At 44.1% G+C, this 21,425-nt stretch overlaps 1 protein-coding gene across 1 annotated transcript in view; it reads right to left on the bottom strand.

Annotated features, from left to right (window-relative positions):
* EPB41L4A (erythrocyte membrane protein band 4.1 like 4A) overlaps positions 1-21,425 on the bottom strand; it is a 203,143-nt gene that overhangs the window by 82,241 nt on the left and 99,477 nt on the right. The window contains exon 9 of the mRNA XM_063453630.1: positions 16,740-16,803. Coding sequence (XP_063309700.1) covers positions 16,740-16,803 — 64 coding nt within the window. The remainder of the gene's footprint in view (positions 1-16,739; positions 16,804-21,425) is intronic.

Raw genomic sequence — 21,425 nt, 5'->3', positions numbered from 1 at the left:
AGGTAGGGGTTAATCTTGGAGGCCATAAGCTTTCCTAAAGAGATTGGTTTTAAGGCACTTCTTGAAGGATTGAAGACTAGGGGAGAGTCTGATGGCGGTAGGCAGGCTATTCCATAGGAAGGGAGCCGCCCGCGAGAAGTCCTGCAAGCGCGAGTTGCCCGTACGGGTGCGGACAATGGACAGGAGGTGGTCACGGGCAGAGCGGAGAGACCGAGAAGGGACATATCTATGGATCTGTGAGGAGATATAAGAGGGGCTAGAGTTGTTCAGTGCTTTATAGGTGTGAGTTAGTACCTTGAATTGACTCCTATAGCATACAGGAAGCCAATGTAAGGACTGGAAGAGGGGTGAGGTGTGAGAGAAACGACTAGAGAGGAAAATCAGTCTAGCAGCAGCGTTCATTACGAACTGTAGGGGTGCAGTACGGCTTTTGGGAAGACCAATCAGGAGAGGGTTACAATAATCCATGTGGGAAATTACTAGAGCATCGACAAGCTCCTTGGTAGTATCTGGTGCAAGAAAGGGGCGGATGCGGGCTATGCTTTTAAGATGGAATCTACAGGATTTGGCAACATGCTGGATGTGAGGTTCAAAGGTGAGACCAGAGTCAAGTATGACGCCAAGACAGCGCGCTTGCCAGGATGGACTGATGTTGGTAGTGTACCACAAACTTGAAGGGAGAGCAAAAGAGGAGGATCAGTATTAGGAGGAGGAAAGACAAGGAGCTCAGTTTTTGAGAGATTCAGTTTCAGAAAGCGGGAGGACAACCAGTCAGAGATGGAAGAAAGGCAAGCAGTGACACGTTGCAGGACGGCAGGGGAGATATAGCTGGGTGTCATCAGCGTACAGGTGGTAGTGGAATCCAAAAGAGGTAATACGTTTGCAAAGAAAGGCAGTATAAAGAGAAAATAGAAGGAAACCAAGGACTGAACCTTGGGGGACTCCAACCGAGACAGGGCGAGGGGAGGAGGTATCATTAGAAAGAGAGACACTGAATGAGCGTTGGGAGAGATAAGAGGAAAACCATGAGAGGACAGAGTCACAGAGACCAAGCGATTGAAGAGTTTAAAGAAGGAGAGCATGATCAACGGTGTCAAAGGCCGCTGAGAGGTCAAGAAGAATTAGTATGGAGTAGTGGCCTTTGGATTTAGCTGCGATTAGGTCGTTAGCAACTTTGATAAGGGCAGTCTCTGTAGAGTGGAGAGGGCGGAAGCCAGATTAAAGGGGGTCAAGGAGAGAGTTGGAATTGAGGAAATGAGACACACTGGTAAAGACAAGTCTTTCCAGAAGCTTTGAGGAAAAAGGGAGCAGGGATGTGGGACAGTAGTTAGAGGGGGTGGACGGGTCGAGGGATTTTTTTTTTGTATAGGTACTACAGTGGCATGTTTAAGGTCAGCAGGGACGATGCCAGAAGAGAGCGAGCAGTTGAAGATGTGTGTTAGAGAAGGCACGAGACAAGTGGAGAGAGATCTGATAAGGTGAGATGGGACAGGATCGAGCGGGCAAGTGGTGGGGTGAGAGGAGCAAAGAAGAGCAGCCACCTCTTGGTCAGTAGCTGGAGAGATTGTCTAAAGGGTAGGAAAGGCATGATCTACGTGTGATTGAGAAACAAAAAGGCAAGGAGGGGAAAATTATTTCCTTAGCTGTTCAATCTTGTCAGTGAAGTAACATGCAAAGTTATCAGCAGTAAGGTTAGTTTGGGGGGTGGCCACAGCAGGGCGAAGAAGAGAATTAAAGGTGTCAGAGACGTCTGGGGTTGCGGGAACATGAACTAATGAGAGTGGAAAAATAGGACTGTTTGGCAAGGGCAAGGGCTGCACTGTATGAACACAATATGAATCTATAATGGAGAAAGTCTGATTGGGTGCAAGACTTCCTCCAGGAGCGTTCAGCACAACGGCAGCATCTTTGCAGGTAGCGCGTTGATTTAGTATGCCATGGTTGGGGGCGGGTCCTCCTTGAGGTGCTTGTTTGGAGTGGCGCTGCAGTGTTCAAGGCAGATGTAAGAGTAGAGTTATATATGGAGATGGCCAGTTAAGGACAGGAGAGGGAAGGGATGGACAGCAGTTGTGAATCAATGTCAGCTGACAACTGTTGGAGATCAAGAGAATTAAGGTCCCTCCTGAGTTGAGGGGGGTTAGGCTGAGGTTGTTGGGTGAGGGGGTACGCGAGAGCAATTGATAAGAGGTGGTGATCAGAGAGTGGATATGGAGTGTTGTAGAGACTATATACTGTACATGCATAAGTGAAGATTAGGTCAAGGGTATTGCCAGCTACATGGGTGGGAGAATTTGCCCACTGCGATAGCCTGAGGGAGGAAGTAATTGAAAGTAGTTTAATGGCTGCAGAGGTCAAAGGTGGGTTTATAGGAATATTGAAGTCCCCGAGAATTAGGGATGGAATGTTAGAAGAGAGGAAATAGGGTAGCCAGGCAGCAAAGTGGTCAATGAAGAGAAGAGGGGAACCAGAGGGACGGTAAATAACAGCAATGTTAGCAGAGAAGGGTTTGAAAAGGCAAATTGAGTGCATTTCAAATGACGGGAAAGAGAGGGAAGGTGTCAGGGGTTTTTTGCTGTTTTAAACAGCAACCCTTTCTGTTTCAGTGATTGAGTTTTCAGCTGCAATTACTATGAGCTGCTTCTGCTTGTTGCCACGGTTACTCACCTGTGAGTAGTAATCAACCCTGCTGCTAATCAGTTCTGCCTATTTAAGCAGCTAAGCCCAGAACCTCCTTGCCCTTGCGTGGTTTCCTGTTTCCCAGAAGTCTCCTTGTTCCTGTGTTTCCTGTTTGCTCCTTGTTCCTGACTCCGCTGCTCTCCGTGCTCCTGATCCTGGCTTGTTTGACTACCCGCTCTGGTGACTGACCCCTGCTTGATTTCTGGACTTTGCTTTTGTTATTTATTTGTTATTTATTAATAAAGGTGTGTTTGCATCTACTTCTGTCTCTGTCTGGTTCCTGGTCCCTGACATTACGCAAGGGCCATGAATACAGATGGTACAGGCAAGACACCTATACCTAACCTGCTTACCCAGTGGGACCAGCAGAACCACCATTTAGACCAGTATGCCCATCTGGATCCAGTACCCGGCCAGCCTGCGATTGCGGCCGCCTCTGCCTCACTTCCTGTTCTAGCACCGGTTGTAGCCTCCAAACCTGTAGCGGCTAGAGAAATGACTGGGTCTGTCCCGCTCCCTCAATATTTTGGGGGCAACCCAGCTCAGTGCAGAGAATTTATAAATCAGGTTAAAGGATACCTTGAAACCCTGCCCCAGGCATTTCCTACAGACAGTGACAAAGTTCACTTCATGATTTCTTTGCTGTCCGAAAAGGCCCTAGCTTGGGCAAAACCTCTCTGGGAGGCAGAGAAGCCTATTATTTACAATTACCCTGAATTTGATGCATCCTTCAAAAGGGTTTTTGATATTCCTGCTCGCTCCACCCCTACTGCCGAACTACTCATGTCTAATGCTCAGGGCACAAAAACTATTGTCGAGTATGCCAGTGAATTCCGTACCATGGCAGCAGAGGGTGGCTGGAACAACGAGACTCTCGTGGCTGCCTTTGCACAGGGTCTCTCCGATGTGTTTAAAAATGAGATTGCAGCCAGAGAATTACCTAAAGATCTCGAGGAACTGATATAATTTGTCACCCTCATTGACATCAGACTCCGAGAGAGATCCTCATCCAAGGAGCGCCTGCGGAGGCCTCTTGTAAATTTGGCACCGAGCTTTTCTTGCCCACCCGAACCTCCCTCACCTCCCATGCCTCCTGGTCCTGAGTCCTCTGTCTGTGTGGAGACAAGGCGGTTAGGCTTCTCACGCCTCTCGGTCTAGGAGAGAGCCTTTAGGAGGAGGGAGGGTCTGTGCCTATACTGCGGACACCACGGTCACGTGTTAAAGTTTTGCCCGATTCGTCCGGCAAAGGGCCCGCACCCAAGATACTGTCAGGGGCAGATCTTGGGTGGTCTTTCTGCAGACCCAGAGATATGTGTGCGCAAACCCTTGGTGCCTGTTATCCTCTCCTGGCCTGATTCATCCATTGAAACCCGGGCATTTCTTGATTCTGGGGCCGCAGGCTTGTTTATAGATTGTGCATTTGCAGCAAAGCACTCTATACCCTTACAGTCTCGCAACTTCCCACTAGCCTTCGAAGCCATCGATGGCAGACCAATACAGCCAACCCACGTGACCCAAGAAACCGTGCCCATATCTCTGGCTGTAGGGGCTCTACATCATGAGACGATCCAATTCCAGGTAATTTCCTCTCCATATTACCAGGTTGTTTTGGGATACCCTTGGTTACAGAAGCATAACCCAACAATTGATTGGCGCAAAGCTGAGATATTATCATGGTCCCAGCAATGCACATTGTCCTGTCTCCAGAAACCGGTCAAAGTTTTGGGCGCATGTTCTGCCTCTTCCTTACCCGCTGAGTACCAAGAATTCCAAGATGTATTTGACAAGGGTCAAGCCAGCGTTCTGCCACCACACCGTCCGTATGACTGTGGTATCGAACTCCAACCGGGTACCAATCCTCCCCGGGGCCGGATTTACCCATTTTCTGTAGCAGAGAATCGAGCCATGGAGGAGTATGTTACCGATGCACTGTCTAAGGGTTTTATTCGGAAGTCATCTTCTCCTGCCGGGGCCGGCTTTTTCTTTGTAAAGAAAAAAGATGGCGAGTTGAGACCCTGTATCGACTATAGGGGTCTCAATCGCATTACTATTAAGAATGCCTACCCCATTCCATTAATCACGGAATTATTTGACCGCCTCAAGGGAGCAACGGTCTTCACCAAACTTGATCTGAGAGGGGCATATAATCTCGTCCGGATAAAAGAGGACCACGAATGGAAAACCGCATTTAACACCAGGAGCGGCCATTACGAATACCTAGTAATGCCCTTTGGTCTTTGCAATGCTCCGGCGGTTTTCCAAGAATTTCTAAATGACGTCCTGCGAGATATGCTGCAGCAATGTGTGGTGGTTTATCTTGATGATATTCTGATCCATTCCACATCTCTCGAGAACCATCACGCAGACGTTTCTCGTGTATTACAGAGACTTAGAGAAAATAATCTGTTCTGCAAATTGGAGAAATGTGAGTTTCACTGCAAACAGGTTACATTCTTGGGATATGTTATCTCAGATGCTGGATTCTCTATGGATCCAGAGAAACTTTCGGCTGTACTAAAATGGCCTTGACCTACGGGTCTTCGCTCTATACAACGGTTTCTGGGCTTCGCCAATTATTATCGGAAGTTCATACGCAACTTTTCTTCCTTGGTTAAACCTCTCACGGACATGACCAGGAGAGATTCTGATCCACAGCATTGGTCACAGGAAGCCATTACTGCCTTTGAGTCTCTCAAAGTCGCCTTTGCTGCTGCCCCTATACTGGCACACCCTAACCCTGCCTTACCATTCATTCTTGAGGTCGATGCGTCTGAGACAGGAGTGGGCGCCCTCCTGTCTCAACGTCCTAACCCAGAGAGCTCCAGGCATCCGTGCGGGTATTTCTCGAGGAAATTGAACCCGGCGGAATGCAATTACCAGATTGGTGATAGAGAACTTCTAGCCATAATTTTAGCTCTCAAAGAATGGAGGCACCTTCTTGAGGGTACTTCAGTGCCAATCCTCATACTCACAGACCACAAGAATCTAACATATCTTTCTGAAGCTAAGCGACTTTCCCCCCGGCAAGCTAGATGGGCTCTCTTCCTATCAAGATTCAATTATGTGGTTTCTTACTTGCCCGGTACAAAAAACATTCGGGCTGATGCCTTGTCTCGACAGTTCTCCCCTCCATCTAGAGAGGAGATAACCCCTACTCCTGTGATTCCTCCGGACCATATACTGGCAACCATCCGTACTAACCTCACCTCACCCCTAGGCGAGGAGATTCTGGCTGCGCAAAGTAATGCTCCTCCAGAGAAACCTAATGGCCGTTGTTTTGTACCTATTAACCTCCGTACGAAACTATTGAGTACATACCACGACCCCAAAGCAGCTGGACATCCAGGCAAAAACCAGTTAATCTGGTCCGTATCCCGGCAATTTTGGTGGCCTAGTCTCCGCTCGGATGTCACCGCTTTTGTAGCTGCCTGTCCTGTGTGCGCTCAAAATAAAACCCCACGACGCCCTCCAGTGGGTCTCCTGCAAACCATACCTAATGGTGAACGACCCTGGACCCACTTGTCCATGGATTTTATCGTAGATCTTCCGGTCTCCAGTGGCAATACAGTCGTTCTCATGGTTGTTGACCGATTCTCGAAGATGTCGCATTGCATTCCCTTGAAAAAACTACCAACTTCCCAGGAACTTGCAACAATTTTTGGTCGGGAGATCTTTCGTTTGCATGGGTAACCCAAAGTGATAGTCTCAGATAGGGGTAGCCAGTTCGTGTCCAGATTTTGGAGAGCTTTTTGTACGCAAATGGGAATTCAGCTTTCCTTCTCCTCGGCCTACCACCCGCAATCCAATGGTGCAGCGGAACGAGCTAACCAAACACTGGAACAGTTTCTGCGTTGCTACATTTCTGACCACCAGAACAACTGGTCTACCCTGGGCGGAGTTTGCCCACAATAGTGCGATTAATGCTTCCTCCCGGCTATCCCCATTCCTGGCAAACTATGGGTTTCAACCGTCCATGTTGCCTGATACGTTCTTGCCACAGGAGATACCGGCATTGGAGGAACATCTCAGGGAACTCCGTTCCACTTGGGTGCAGGTTCAGAGTTCTTTGCAACGTGCAATGCAGAACTACAAACTCCAGGCCGACCGCAGACGCCTTCCTGCACCTACCTATCAGGTCGGAGAGAGGGTCTGGCTGTCTTCCCGCAACCTACGCCTCCGTGTTCCCTCACAAAAACTGGCACCCCGATACGTTGGGCCATTTCGTATACTTCGAAGGGTTAACCCTGTAGCTTACGCACTTGACCTTCCTGCTAACATGCGCATCTCAAATGTTTTCCATGTTTCCCTCTTGAAACCGTTGGTTTGTAATCGCTACACCATCTCAGTGCCACGTCCACGTCCTGTTCTGATTGACAATCATGAGGAATATGAAATACGCAGCATCATTGACTCACGGGTCTTCAGAGGACAGATCCAATACTTGGTGCACTGGAAAGGATACGGTCCAGAGGAACGCTCCTGGGTTCCAGCCTCTGATGTCCATGCACCATCCCTCCTTCGTTCCTATCACGCCCGCTTCCCCATGAAGCCCGGACCCACCAACAGAGATGGGGGGGAGTCGTTGAGGGGGAGGTCAGGGTATGTCAGGGTTTCTTTGCCGTTTTAAACAGCAACCCTTTCTGTTTCAGTGATTGAGTTTTCAGCTGCAATTACTATGAGCTGCTTCTGCTTGTTGCCACGGTTACTCACCTGTGAGTAGTAATCAACCCTGCTGCTAATCAGTTCTGCCTATTTAAGCAGCTAAGCCCAGAACCTCCTTGCCCTTGCGTGGTTTCCTGTTTCCCAGAAGTCTCCTTGTTCCTGTGTTTCCTGTTTGCTCCTGGTTCCTGACTCCGGCCTTGTTCCTGACTCCGCTGCTCTCCGTGCTCCTGATCCTGGCTTGTCTGACTACCCGCTCTGGTGACTGACCCCTGCTTGATTTCTGGACTTTGCTTTTGTTATTTATTTGTTATTTATTAATAAAGGTGTGTTTGCATCTACTTCTGTCTCTGTCTGGTTCCTGGTCCCTGACAGAAGGGAGGGGTGGGAAGAGGTTTAAAAGAGCAGTGAGGGGAGAGGAGAAACCCAACACCACCACCTTTACATTCAGAGTTTCTTGGGTTGTGGGTAAGTTGGAGACCACCAAAGGACAAAGATGCAGGGGTGGCAGTGTCAGAGGAGGAGAGCCAGGTTTCTGTTAAGGCTAGTAAATCTATTGAACGAGAGATGAAGAAGTCATGGACGGCAGTGGATTTAGTTATATTGCAAACAGAGCGTGCGTTCCAGAGGGCAGTATTGAAGGAGGATTTAGAGGAAGATGAGATGGGTATGAGATTAGTGTGGATCCTTGGGTTAGTATGTGCTGAGTTTTTTGAGAGGGGACCGGGGTTTGGAGAGACATCACTAGCTGCTAGGAGCAGAAGGATAGAAAGGAAGTGAAGGTGGGAGTAGGATTTGAAAGTTTTGTAGGAGGGTATGTATGTAGAGGATTTGGGAGGAGTTGGTGGAGATAGGCTGGAAAGGTATGTGTAGAGTGCATTGGATGATTAGAGAGGGGAGGGGAGTAAGGTGGAAGTAATGATGATGGTGTTGTCAGGGACAGGTGAGTGAAAGGATAGGGATATTTTAGTAATGAGCGAAGTTAGTGTTAAAGTGAAAAATAGAAGGGAGAACATTAGAGAAAATGTGTATTATATAGATATGTAGATCATGTATACAAACACACACAAACATCTATGAGTGTTTAAACCATTGTAAGGATGCAGTGTGTTAAATGATTTCATGTGAGGAGAGGTTTAGTGACTTGATTGGTGTGTTAAGGAAACCAGCTGATGTGTACTATCTATAAGTAAGTTGATGACCATGGTGTGGGGACGGTGGGCAATCTTCCAGAGATGATACCTCTGCTCTGAAGATTCAGCAGGGCTTGGGAGTGCTGGGTGTTAATGCTGTTTTAATAGTCTGAAATATAAGGTCTGAGGTTAGAAAAAAAAAAAATGAAATAAAACACTATTATGGGTGGGGAGACATGGGGCTATTGAGGTAATTAATTAGAGATGAAAAACTAAAAGGAGAGAACATTTGGGATAAAAAGATAGGAAGGATCAGATAGGTGAAAGTCCACGAACCACGAACATAAATTTACTAGATTATCAGTGAGAGTAGTAACACTAGCTAAACAAACAATTAACAAAGAGTCTTAGAGAATGAACATAAAATGGCAATGAAGGTTTTAAATATGCAACATTAGAAATTTACACAGCAAGAGAAAGATCGGACATTATATGGGCATGATTTATCTACACATTCCGGTTGTTTTAACAGAGGAAAGTTGTCCTTATTATTTCAGAAGGTGTTTATAAGCAATATATGAGCACAGGGCATAGTCCCTATAACCCACCCAGCCAAGCATGCAGTTATGGGATATCAGTATTCCATAGGTCAGGAAGATATTAACTTTATTGTAAAAACAAAAATTCAGTTACACATGCAGCGGTCATATTGGACATAAAGGTACATGGAAACCTCAATGTATCCTTCCTGGTAAAATATTTTATAAATAAACAACATTTGAATCTAGCCCTCCACAGTACTTATAAGTTGCTTTTCCCCCCACATATAGCTCGGTTTTGTATATTTTGAATATTAAAATGTTTCCAATGCCAAGAAAGTTTTCATGGCCCTGCCAGCGTGGACAACCTTTGACTTCTAGGACACCTTGTAAGTCCAACTTACAGCATTTGGAGTAAATGCTGTGACTCCGCTGCAGCAAAGGAATAAAAACAGCTAAACAATGCACAATGTATGAAAGGATCATGGGAAAAGTAAGTTAATTTGCATGATATGCCCTGTCTGTGCCTTTTCAGAAGGAACACGTAATGTCTGAATAATGTCTGAATGCATAAATTGTACTGCTTTGTGCTTTTTATTTTTTTAATGAAATTCGTATCTCTTCTGCAGCACTGTTGCAGCTCCAATTATTTTGAGTTTGTGGGTGTTGCACTAGCTGTTACACCAATATCCACTTCCACTCTCTCACTCATCTTCTGATTGGCTCTGGTTGTGATGTACAACTGCACTTCCCAATTAAGGGATTCACTGCTTATATTCCTCTGCCAAATAGCAAAATACTTGAGTTTCCAAAAAATGAATAATCACAGCGACTACACGGTGTTCCACATGGACTATAGTTCCTATGAAGGCAAACAGCAGGACTACCTGTAGCAGAGGAACACTTGGTATGCATTATATACTAGTGGTTAATGTGGCTTATTATTATCATTGTTATTTATATAGCGCACACTAATTCCGCAGCGCTTTACAATATTATGAAATGGGGGGGAAATTTACAATAAATGATACAATTACACAGTGACATAGGAACAATAGGTAGACGTGGACCATGCTCAAACAAGCTTACAGTTAAGAAGCGATTTCCAGGCGGAGGGAAATGTGACACTTTAAAATGTATTTTTTGTGAAATCATTTTCTAACAATTTGGTTTGTAAAATGTATGGATGATATATACAATGTATCTGTTCTCCTCATTTGCATTGTGTGCCTTAGTATGCCAGGGCAGGAATGGACCATGACATCACTTACCAAGTCTTTTATTTTAATAGAAAAGGGTTGATATGTGTTATGTTATAGGTGAATTTTAATGGGTTATTGAACGCGTGATTTCCATGGAACGGGTAGCTCTACATTAAACGACCTCCTGAGTACACGATCAGGTTCAACACAGAAAATGGGGATTTAAAATGGATTAAATCGCTTCAAAGAAAAATGTGTTTACTCTGCTATTACTTAACACTTCGAACAAAATAAGAGCCCGGGGAACAACTCGTGGAGAAAAATTAACCTGTAAAAATGTAACACGAAGCAGTATTTGCACAGCTGTTTCTGTGGTACTGATATCTGCAAATTCCAATCAATGTGAGGTATGTGCAAACCTACTCACATAATACAAAATACACAAGACTTCTTCAGGCCAAGGTCATCGAAATACAATAATAAAGGGGAGCTGTCATGTTCCAGGATTTTGTTAATTACATGTTTCTTATAACGTAGATTTAACCAATATGTGTTTGTGAGGTATGGAAAATATAATTAAATGTAGAAATCCACCCCTCTTTATCCAGTAACTGGGGGCCTCCATCTTAGCGCCGTGACAGCCATGGTTAGAAGCACAGTCCTGCTACTGACCTGGCAGTCAGTACAGATTGAAAACAAACAGAGAAGGAATGAAACAATGCTTCTATTTTTAATGTGAGCCCTTGTTGTGTTTGGAAGGAACTGGACTGTGAAGTCATATACATTTTAAAGAACAGTAGAGCATCAACTGGAAAAACAAACAAACAAACAAACAAAAAACCATACAGGTGATTTTTAATGTTCTATTCACTAGTGTAATTACAATTTAGTGTAAAAAGAAATCAGTCCCCCTAAAAAAAAAAAATGTTTTTTAAAAATTCAGCAACTAATTTAAAGTGGCCCTAAAAAATTAGTATATCATAAAAACATGATTACATAAAAATATTAAGAAATATTAATTTGAACAGGGAATTTCACTGAAATGCCAACCCAGTCAAGAGAAAGTTGGTTTTGTCTCCGCCTGACTATCTTGGACACTGGGCGGAGCTACAGAGCTACAGAGCTAATCCCAACAGCCATCAACAGTGACACCTGCAGGCTATTGGCTCTGTCAATGGAGGGTCTTGCGGGATACTCTATAGACCTCAATGCTGTACTCTCGAGGCAGGAGATGAAGGGGACCAGCTGGAGAAACGTGGCCACGTCCACAAGGGATAGGTTTAGGTAAGTAAATATTATCTTTACCTGCCTCCCTCCTCTCTCGTGGAAGAGTAGCAAGTTGTGGAGCCTTTAAGGTCAGTTATGACTGTAGCCATTGCTCCTTAGTGATGAGGAGTTGGCATTCCTTGTTCCATTGATTTATGAACGGGAATTCAGGGTGTGGGGTGTGGTGGCCCAAGGCTACATAACTAAGAGACAATGATTTAGCTTTGACCGGGGCTTTGTGGCACCTATCATAAATGTGGAGTAAAGCCTTGTTATCTCCAGCAGTTTGTTCTGTGAAGTGCAACACCTTATCCATATATATGCTTTTTAACTGAATTTATGGGAATATAAAGGATGGTGGTAGATTATACTTGGTCTGTAGCGTAGGGAATGGTAGAAATTTGCCTTGGGAGCATAGATCTGTAAGGCGGGTGAAGCCTCTCTCCATCCAACCACTTGGTGATAACCAGGGTGAGATGGAGTGAAGTGCAGTTAAGGGTGCCCAGTTCAGAAACTTGGTATTATTAGCGTACGGGCGGTGTAGCTGGTCCCATGTTTGTATCGTTAATTTAGTAAGCGGTAGTAGCACACTGGATTTGTCACGTAAATTTATAGGCGTCCACATATAAGTAATAATGGAACAAGATGGGTGGTATTCATTCTCCATATCTACCCACTGTAAAGTGCCTTTGTGAGCATGAAGTTTAATGGCGTTTTCTAGGAGTGCTGAATTGTGGTAGCGCTGTATATGTGGAAAGCCTAGTCCTCCCGAGTGTGTTGGTGTTTGTAGTAGAGAAAGAGGGAGACAAGGTTTTTGCTACCCCAAACATAGGTGGATATTAATTTTGGTATTTGTTTGCCCAGCGCTGGTGCTAGCGGTAGTGGTAACATCCTGAAGGTGTATAATAGTTTCGGTAAGATTATCATTTTTACGGCATTTATTTTGCCCAGCCATGTAAGAAAGGCACCGTTCCATTTAGAGAGTTGGTGTTTGCACATTTGGGGTAACGAGGATAAATTATGTGTTATAATCCCTCTGGTGGTTGCTGCAATTTTAACTCCCAAATATGTGAGGTGTGTGTCTCCAATCAAAAGCAAATTTACTTTTCAGTAATTGGACATTATCGGGTGTGATTCTGATGGGGAGAGCTTGGGTTTTCGTCTGGTTCAATTTATAGTATGATATCTGACCATATTCTTGCAGGGTGTGCATTAAATGCGGTAGCGATAGAGCGGGTTGTGTCAGCGATATGCATATATCTTCCGCAAACATAGCTAACTTATATACCGCGGATTTGACCGGGACTCCTAAAATATTAGTCATGTTTCGGATTTTATATGCTAGAGGTTCGAGAGATAAAACGAACAACAGGGGTGACAGAGGGCACCCTGCCTAGTGCCATTTGTTATAGCAAAGGGATTTGATAGAAACCCTCCATTCATGACTTTGGCAGAGGGGCCCGAGTACAGGGCCAGTACCCCTCCTATGAATGATCTAGGAAATCCAAATTTAGCAAGGACCAGTTCCATGTACCTCCAATTTAGCCTATCGAAGGCCTTCTCCGCATCCAGCGCTAAGAGAAGGCCCTCCATTGAGTGTGTTTCCATTGAGGGCTAGAACATTTAGGATCTTTCTCGTGTTATCCGACCCTTGTCTATGTTTAATAAAGCCCGATTGATCATTATGGACTATTCGCGTTAATATGTCTTTCAGTCGTTCTGCCAGAACTTTGGCATATATTTTGGTGTCGCAGTTTAACAGGGATATAGGGCGAAAATTCTGGCAAACATCTGCTGGTTTGCCCAGTTTCGGCAGTGTGGATATGTGCGCCAGGAGCATGTCAGGTGGCATGGACCCTGTGGTAAAGCAATGGTTCATGAGGTTTGTAAGGTGAGGTATCAGTATACCTGAGAACGTCTGATAGTACAGGTTAGAGAAGCCGTCAGGGCCTGGGAATTTATGTGCAGGCAGTTTGGCTACAATTTGTTGTAATTCTTGACAAGTGATAGGACTCGTGAGTGCCTCAATTTCTGTTTCTGTGAGTTGAGGTAAGTTAATTGTCGATAGGAAAGCCTGGATCTGTGCTTCCGTAGGTGTGTGAGTGGTGTCTTGTTCGTTTAGGTTATAGAGTGTACTATAATAGTTTGCAAATTCTCCTACAATATCTTGTGGGTTCAATAATTTCCCTTTCTTTTGGGACATAACGTACGCCACACAGGAATGAGCGGTACGAGCTTTCAGTTTGGACGCTAGCATTGCCCCTGATTTATTGCCTTGTGCAAAAAATTTGTGTTTGTACTTCTGTAGGATGTAATTAGTTTTATCTAGTTCTATTTCATTGAGCTGATTGCAGTGTCCGTAATTGATCATATTGTGTTTTTGTCGGGTTCTGTTTATTGGCGTGGGTGCTGGTCTGTATTTGTTGTATTAGGTTATTGTATGTTGTCATTCTCAGTTTTTTGGCGTGGCTGGGAGATTTGATCAGCGATCCTCTGATCACTGCCTTATGTGCCTGCCATAACGTGTCTATATTTACAGTATCAGAGCAATTGGTATCAAAGTATAGTATAATGTCTTCTTTTATTTTTTCAATTATTTGAGGTTCTCGTAGGAGTGAATCGTTAAGCTTCCATGAGCCTCTCCCCTTGTGTGGGAATTGTTCAGTCAATATAAGGGTGATGGGTGCGTGGTCAGACCACGTTATGTGTCCTATGTGTGTGCCTTGTATATTCGGGATGAGGGATGTGGGGAGAAGAAACCTATCTATTCTAGAATACGAGTTATATACATGTGAGTAAAACGTGAAGTCCTTTTCTGCAGGGTGAAATATGCGCCAGGCATCGTGTATGCTTTGTCTAAGTCGGGATGAAGCGGAGGATCTCTTTTGTGTAGTTTTGCGAGATACCGTTGCATCCGAGGACGTGTCTAGAGTAGTGTCCAGTAGAAAGTTTGTGTCACCGCCTATTATCAATTTACCATATACATGTTGTTGTGTGAGTAAGATTATCTTGTTAATGAACTGTAGTTGATTTTCTTGTGGGCCATAAATGTTCACAAGGGTATAGTGGTCATTGTTGATCTGGCATTGGAGAAGGAGGAATCGACCTTCTTTGTCACCAATTTTTTTACATAAAGAAAACAAAACATCTTTACTAACTAAGATTGAAACTTTTCTTATATCCCACGTGATAGTTAACAGGGTATTGTTTAGAAAATAATTTAGGCATTTTAGAGTTTAAGAAATGAGTTTCTTGGAAGAAGGCTATGTGGGCGTTCAGTTGGTTAGCCTCATGCAATGCCAGTCTCCTTTTATGGGAGGAATTTAGCCCCTAAGAGTTTAGTGAAAGAATGTTCAAAGCCATCTTATCAAGTTAATAGTGTGCATCGTGCACCCTGAACCTGTGATTAGGGCAATAAGTATCCTTTCAGGTTGTAGGTCGGTCTGCTTGGAGCTTCTATTTAGTCTGTGAGACCGTAAGATATGTGGAATGGATGGGGGATGTATGGCGGGGATGGAGAGGGAGGGGTACTTGGGAGTAACTATGTACAGTGGGGAGAACTGGACAACAGAGGACACTAGCCAAGGATCCTGGTATTTATCTTACCCACCAGTTTTTGAAGCTCAAAAAGGTACATTATAAGTGCTCAAAGCAGGAACCCCTAAGCCCTAAGCATAAGGTAGTGAGTGTATGTAGCCTGAGAAAAGGCACTGTTGCCTATGACCACCTCTAGTGGCTGTCACTCAGACACCCATTTGAGGTACTTCCTGGGATTAACCTTGCAAAGATTGCAAGACCGGTGTTCGGGGATTCCATTCCCTGCATGGCAATGCTAAACATCTCTATGAGGAGATGCAGATTGGCATGTCACCGTTTTTCTTTTGTTTTTTTTAACCACATGTGCACACTAGACCCATAATGCTTCCTTATGGCAAAACATTGGATTGGTTGAGATTGTCAAGATTGATGATATCAGCCAGGTGGGTGGGGAGAGCACACAGAATCTGGCAAAGTGAGGGCTGGAATGTAAGTAAAACAGGTTTTTGTTTTTTTATTGCACATGGGGGCAGTCATCTACATAGTTAGTAGAACACTATAGTACACGTTTGTACTCGTCACGCTATATTGTTTCTTTAAGGTGGCTTGAGGCACAACGGTCAAAAGTCACAGCAGTAGACGGGGTCAGATTAACATAGGGGTTAATGAAGCTGTAGCTCCATGCCAATGCCCATGGAATAGGCCCACAGATAAAAAAAAAAAAAAAATATGCATACACTACTCTTCACATGCTCTTGCTTTGTGCAGAGAAAATTAAATATGGGAATTTAGGACAGATGTAGGGGAACAAAACTTGTGTGGACTGGCTGACTATAAATTATTTAAGGTAAAGCTGATGTCGCACACTGTGCAAATGTGCTTTCTGATTTGGTGTTTCTACAGTGTGGCATGTCCCATTTCTGCTATACTCACTACATCCACCTTTATCTCTATTCCAGACTGCATTCCAGGAGCTGCTGCCTTCTAGTAAGATGGTAAGGAGAGGAGTGGACAAAAGAGTGCTGGGGGCACCATGGAACTGTCCCCAGAGAGCGTAGCGTGAGCGCATCATCAGACAAGTTTGCACCAAGCTCAGAGCACTGAAACAGCTCTGTCTGCATAGTCCACCCTTAGTCTGCCAGCCTGTGCGATAAGACAGGTACCGTTGCATGCATTCACGCTTGGATGATCTTCCCATTCTTCGGGCAGATTCGCCCACTTTGGACGGATACGTCTCTTTGGGTGATGCCAGAGACGTCACCTCCGTTTAACCCGCCCAACGATGTACTGTTTTACAGGATGCCGACATTAAAGTTATTGATTAGTTTGAAAGATGAAAGCGAGAGATTAGTGCAGGGTATCTGTATTCTTATAAACATATCCTGTGAATTTCCCTCTGGCACCACCTCCACAGATAAATGACACTTGGGAGGTATGACTGTTAAGTGTTTTCAGTCGATAACATTCTGTTATTGGGCCCATCATAATTGTCAGCATCAGGCCCAATCTGCTCCTAATGTGGCAATGGTAGTAGATAATAATAAGTGGAGGTTCTCCTTTAGTATACAAGAATGGTATCAGAACTCCAAAAAGGTCATTATATGAATGTCAAAGAAGACCACTGGAACTTAACACATGAATGTTCACGACTTTACAGGACATGTCTCCGCATCAAACACATGTACAATAATATAAGGCTTTACAATTTAAGAACATGTATGACTTACATCCTTTCCAATGACGCGTACTTCAAACTGTGTCTCTTTAAAATGTATCTTTGTTATCCGAGGCCTGCAGGAATAAAGGAAAAATACCCATAAATTCACAAAGATCTGAAAAATTTAGCTCATTTTTTTATATTAAATTTTTTTAAACAAATTAGAATTTCATTCTTAAAATGGGGAGCCTCATCCATGAACAAAATAAAAAGTGTTAATTATTGTGTGGGTCATCTGGTATCGTGTAGCAAGATAGCTTGTATGAATGTATTTTATATTTACATCAATCACACTACCGTCTTAAGGTGACACTGCATGGCCCAAATTAAGAAATAAAATAACATTTAAAAAAAATAGATATACCCCTAATGAAAACATGCGTGCCTTTAATTATGCATTTTGTTCATTGGGGTATATCTAAAAATAGCTTGCAAAAGCTGCACATTTCTGAAGTCTTTAAAAGCCCTCCCTTTCTTCTCCCTCCCAAGTTTTCTGTGTCTGTCCAATCACAGACTTCCCAATGCAGTTCAATGAGAAGTCTTTACAAGGCAGGTGCTCTGAGCTAACCAAATGAGGAAGTAACATGATTGCTGTTTGAAAAGTGTAAATTTATATTGAAATCTACACTTTTTGTAAAACACTCAACTGAACGACATTATGGAAAATCAGGCCTGAGAAGAGGGGAGCCTGTATATCAAGCTCTAGCAATTGCCTATACATGCTCGGCTGGTTCCTCCATTAGTCACTCATGTGAAATCCAAAATGAGAGAAACACGTCAGGTATCTGATACATTGCTATTCGTGCCAATAAAAAAAGAGAGATAAGGGCTGTGCCTTATTCTCTTTTTTATTCTTGTTGTACTCCAAGGGTTTCTCAGGGATTCCCTTATAGGGTTGCTGCCCCATTTGTTATTGAGTGCTTACTCTTTTCTCTTGTTTTACTCTATTGGTGCCAATGACTTGAACAGTAAGTGGATACAAAGTGTCAGTGTCTCCGAACGATAGGTGAGATGTTCCCGCCTTGAGAGGTGTGGGATTCAATGCATCTCTATGAGGAGATGCTGAATGGCCAAGGCCAGTGTTTGGCCCTGCTCCCATCCCACCTCTTTGCTGTAGGAAAGACTGTAACGGAGACTGGATTTGCTTTCTGTGAGCTCTTAGTGAAACATACTGTAACGGATCGACGGGCACCCCGACTGGGTACCTCCGTTGATGGATGCTCCTAGCACTTCCTGAGGACTCCAAGCACTGCAGCAGACACCACAACCACTGAACCGGAGAAGCATTCGAATGCTCTCAATCATCTGAATGCTGTAAACAGCTGAACAGGAAAAGCATACAATCAGCTTACACTCCTGGCAATCAGCATACAATCCAATTCCCCCAATAACGAGACGACACTTCGTTTTGAGGTCGAGCAGAACTGACTGTACTGGCACATACAGCCTCTTTTATTCACAATCCAAACATAGTACGGCCCACAGGGTTTTGAAATACAACCAATCAATCCGTACAATACACACAGAAACTCCCACACAAAATCCTCCCCTCTGCCTGTGATATGATTACTGAACACAATGGGTAATATAATTATCACAGGCAGAGAAATACAGTTTTTACAAAATATTAATCAATTCCAAAATATACATGCCACAAACATAAAAATATTCGAACTCAGCACACTTTAATTATAAACATAGTCAAAATTCAGCCAAGTTAGCTGGAGGTCCCTTTTTGACCGACCGCAAGCACATTTTCATGCCCAAAAGAGTTCCAGAGAATCAGGCTGTGCGGTCGGTCTATTTCCCATGTTAAAGTCAGTTCAAACAGACGAACGACAACCATTCGAATTGTCGAACTGTCGAATGAACTGTCGAACGGCATTCGAACTGTCGAATGCATTGAAGTCTGGAGAAGGTAAAACTTCAGCTGAATTAAAGATGGCCGCCGCCACGTGTTCGTTTGTCGAATGGCGGCCACCCGGCGTTCGGCAATTTACCTACAGCAGGCTCCCAGCCTGGGAGGTAAATTAGCCGCACACTTCAACTTCTGGGTGGTCCGCCTGTGTGGTACTTGGTTCAGTAAGCCCCATTTACTGAACCAAGTGGGAGAAAGCCAGGAACACTGGTATTAACCGTCTGGGGACGCCGTCTTACAAGGGCATTGTTCCCAAAAGTCACAGTATGTCCCCAGGTGGTTCTTAAAGGGCCAGCAGCAGCATAATAAAATACAATATGCCCAAATACTGTATTTAAAGGGCCAAATCTCCCAGGGGCCATAGTCAGCAGGTGGGCAAACAGGCTTCTCCAATGCCCAGTGGCGAGGTTGGTTTCGCCACACATACAATTTACTCCAGTTTCCTACACTTTTGGCTCTTTCTCTGGGGCTGCTTGAGAAGCTTTTGTACCCTGCGTCGACGGAGTGGCTTGGAGGTGCGTCGATCAGTCAATTGCAGCTGTCCAGACAGAGTTTGCCGCAAAGTGTGTGGCCTAGTTGGCGCTGAGGAGGGGAGAGGCGGCCGATCTGCCATCTCGGCAAAAACTGATTATGGACCTCATCCAGCTGGCGCCCTGTTACCCCCCTCTTGGACCGGCGTGGGTGATCCTGGGCCACACCCTGGAGGCTCCCTAACTTCATCTGAGACATGCGGCATTACCGTGATCAGCAATGGCTTTACCAGTGGCACACTTACAATTGCGGATGCAAAATGGCCCACTGATAACTGTCAAACCTGGACAGAATCTTTGACAATTTCTGTCGGAAGCTGTAACTCAAGTTACCAGTGTTTCTTCCATGACCAATCCCAGTTTGCTCACATAAGAGTACATCCCGACATCCCCCAAGCCGACCCGTGGTCTTGGGCTCTCTGAAGGTGCATCTGAGGCGGCCGGGGCCACATGGGCAAACGCTGAAGAAGGCTGTACACAGGCTTGCATTGGATTGTGCAAACACAAGGCAAGCCTTGGGATTTCCCGGCGGGCTGATGCGAGAAGGGGAGGACAGCAGGCGATAAGGGGGATGCTCTACCACCCTGTTACTGCACTAACAGCACCTGAGTTACTACTCCTGCAGAAATGCACCATTTTGTGAGACTGTGTCCTGCCTATGACGGGGATAGGCTGAATGGCATGCTGGACATCTTCCTCAATCTCTCTGGCTGACCTACGGTGGAGCTCTGGTTTGACAGTCTACTAATTTTTATTCTGTTGTTGCTCGTTTATTTCCACTTTTTGAGAGCATTACTTCTATAGTATTATAATATTCTATGTCTTACTGAGCTCTGGATGTTTGCAGTATTCCAATGGAGTCCTCTAGAGTGGAACACTCGGTTTATTAGCATGTTCCATATAGCAGGTCTTCTTACTTTAAAATTTGTGCAGATTTATCAGTTTACGTTATTACAACTTATGTCGATCTTCTTATACTGCACCTTTGGGCATACTGTTTTGTATTGGAATTGCACAACAAAAATTTCAGACGGGTTTTAAATGATCTATCAGAAGGCATAAAATAACCGTTTCTATTTTACTGTGAGAAAGCAGTTCCAAAGGATTACACTTCCTGTATATTCCACATTACTTTCCATGCGGACATTGTATCAATGGGAAGCTAAAGGTAGGAACTCTTTTTCCATACTTTGATATTCAATCTATGTGTCGGGAAGGGTGACACCTCAATTTCTCCCATTACTTTAGAAGCACATTCACACCCAACGAACCGTTAAAAAAAAAATAAAAAAAATACAGGGTACTTTAACTGCCATTAAATTATTTTACCACATAATTGAGCAGTTCCCACTTTTTGGTGTATTGTTTTATTGATCACCATATTATAAGTTAGTCTCAGAATGGGCCTCTTTATTCTGTCAACTTTGGTTTTCAATCACTTGCTATTTTATTTCCCCCTTTAATATTGTAAAGTGCTGGGTGGTGTTAGATAAATGATAATTAAACCGGACCCACAACTCTGTGTTTAGGAATCATCCTGCTCTGCCCTTGATGAATTCAGAGAGACACACACAGGGTGAATCTGTGGCAAAACGATCTGCGAGAACAGCATGCAGTTATGGAGTCTGCAAAGAACAAAGTCTTTAAATAGTGTTTTTCAAATGTTTAATAATTGCTTAACTCAGTCAGCTCTAATCGCAAACATACAAATCTGTAATAGAGCGTTACCTATTGCATTGGCAAGTACACAGAAATTAGATTTTATATATTATATACCGACACACACACACACACACACACACACACACACACACACCTCTACATAAGGCAGCCGATCTGAATTTAAAGCCTGTGTGTCTCTCAGAAAATAGCTTGGATTTATATAGTTTGCAGATTACATTTTTGGCTTTCTCAAAAAAAAATAATTCTTGGGTGTATTTAATCAGCACGAGTTTCTAAATTTTCTGGAACAAGTTGCGTGGGTTGCAAGCTAGCTCATGCCAACAACATATTACTTAAGACACATGACGGTGGTGCAATGCTGGTATCTCCTTGTACAAATATGCTCATTCCATTCCTACCATCTCCTGCTCCAGTTAATAAGGTGAAAAGGCAAGGCACTAAATCAAAACCAAACAACACTGACGTTCTGTTTAGAATCCTCTAGATTGTGTGTTCAGCCTCCAACATTAATGCACACTCTACATGAACAAGTTTATGCAACAACATGTGAATTTACACATACATC

This window comes from Pelobates fuscus, chromosome 5 (genome assembly GCF_036172605.1).
Source record: "Pelobates fuscus isolate aPelFus1 chromosome 5, aPelFus1.pri, whole genome shotgun sequence".
Lineage (NCBI taxonomy): Eukaryota > Metazoa > Chordata > Amphibia > Anura > Pelobatidae > Pelobates > Pelobates fuscus.
This window is presented reverse-complemented; position numbering and strand designations above follow the sequence as displayed.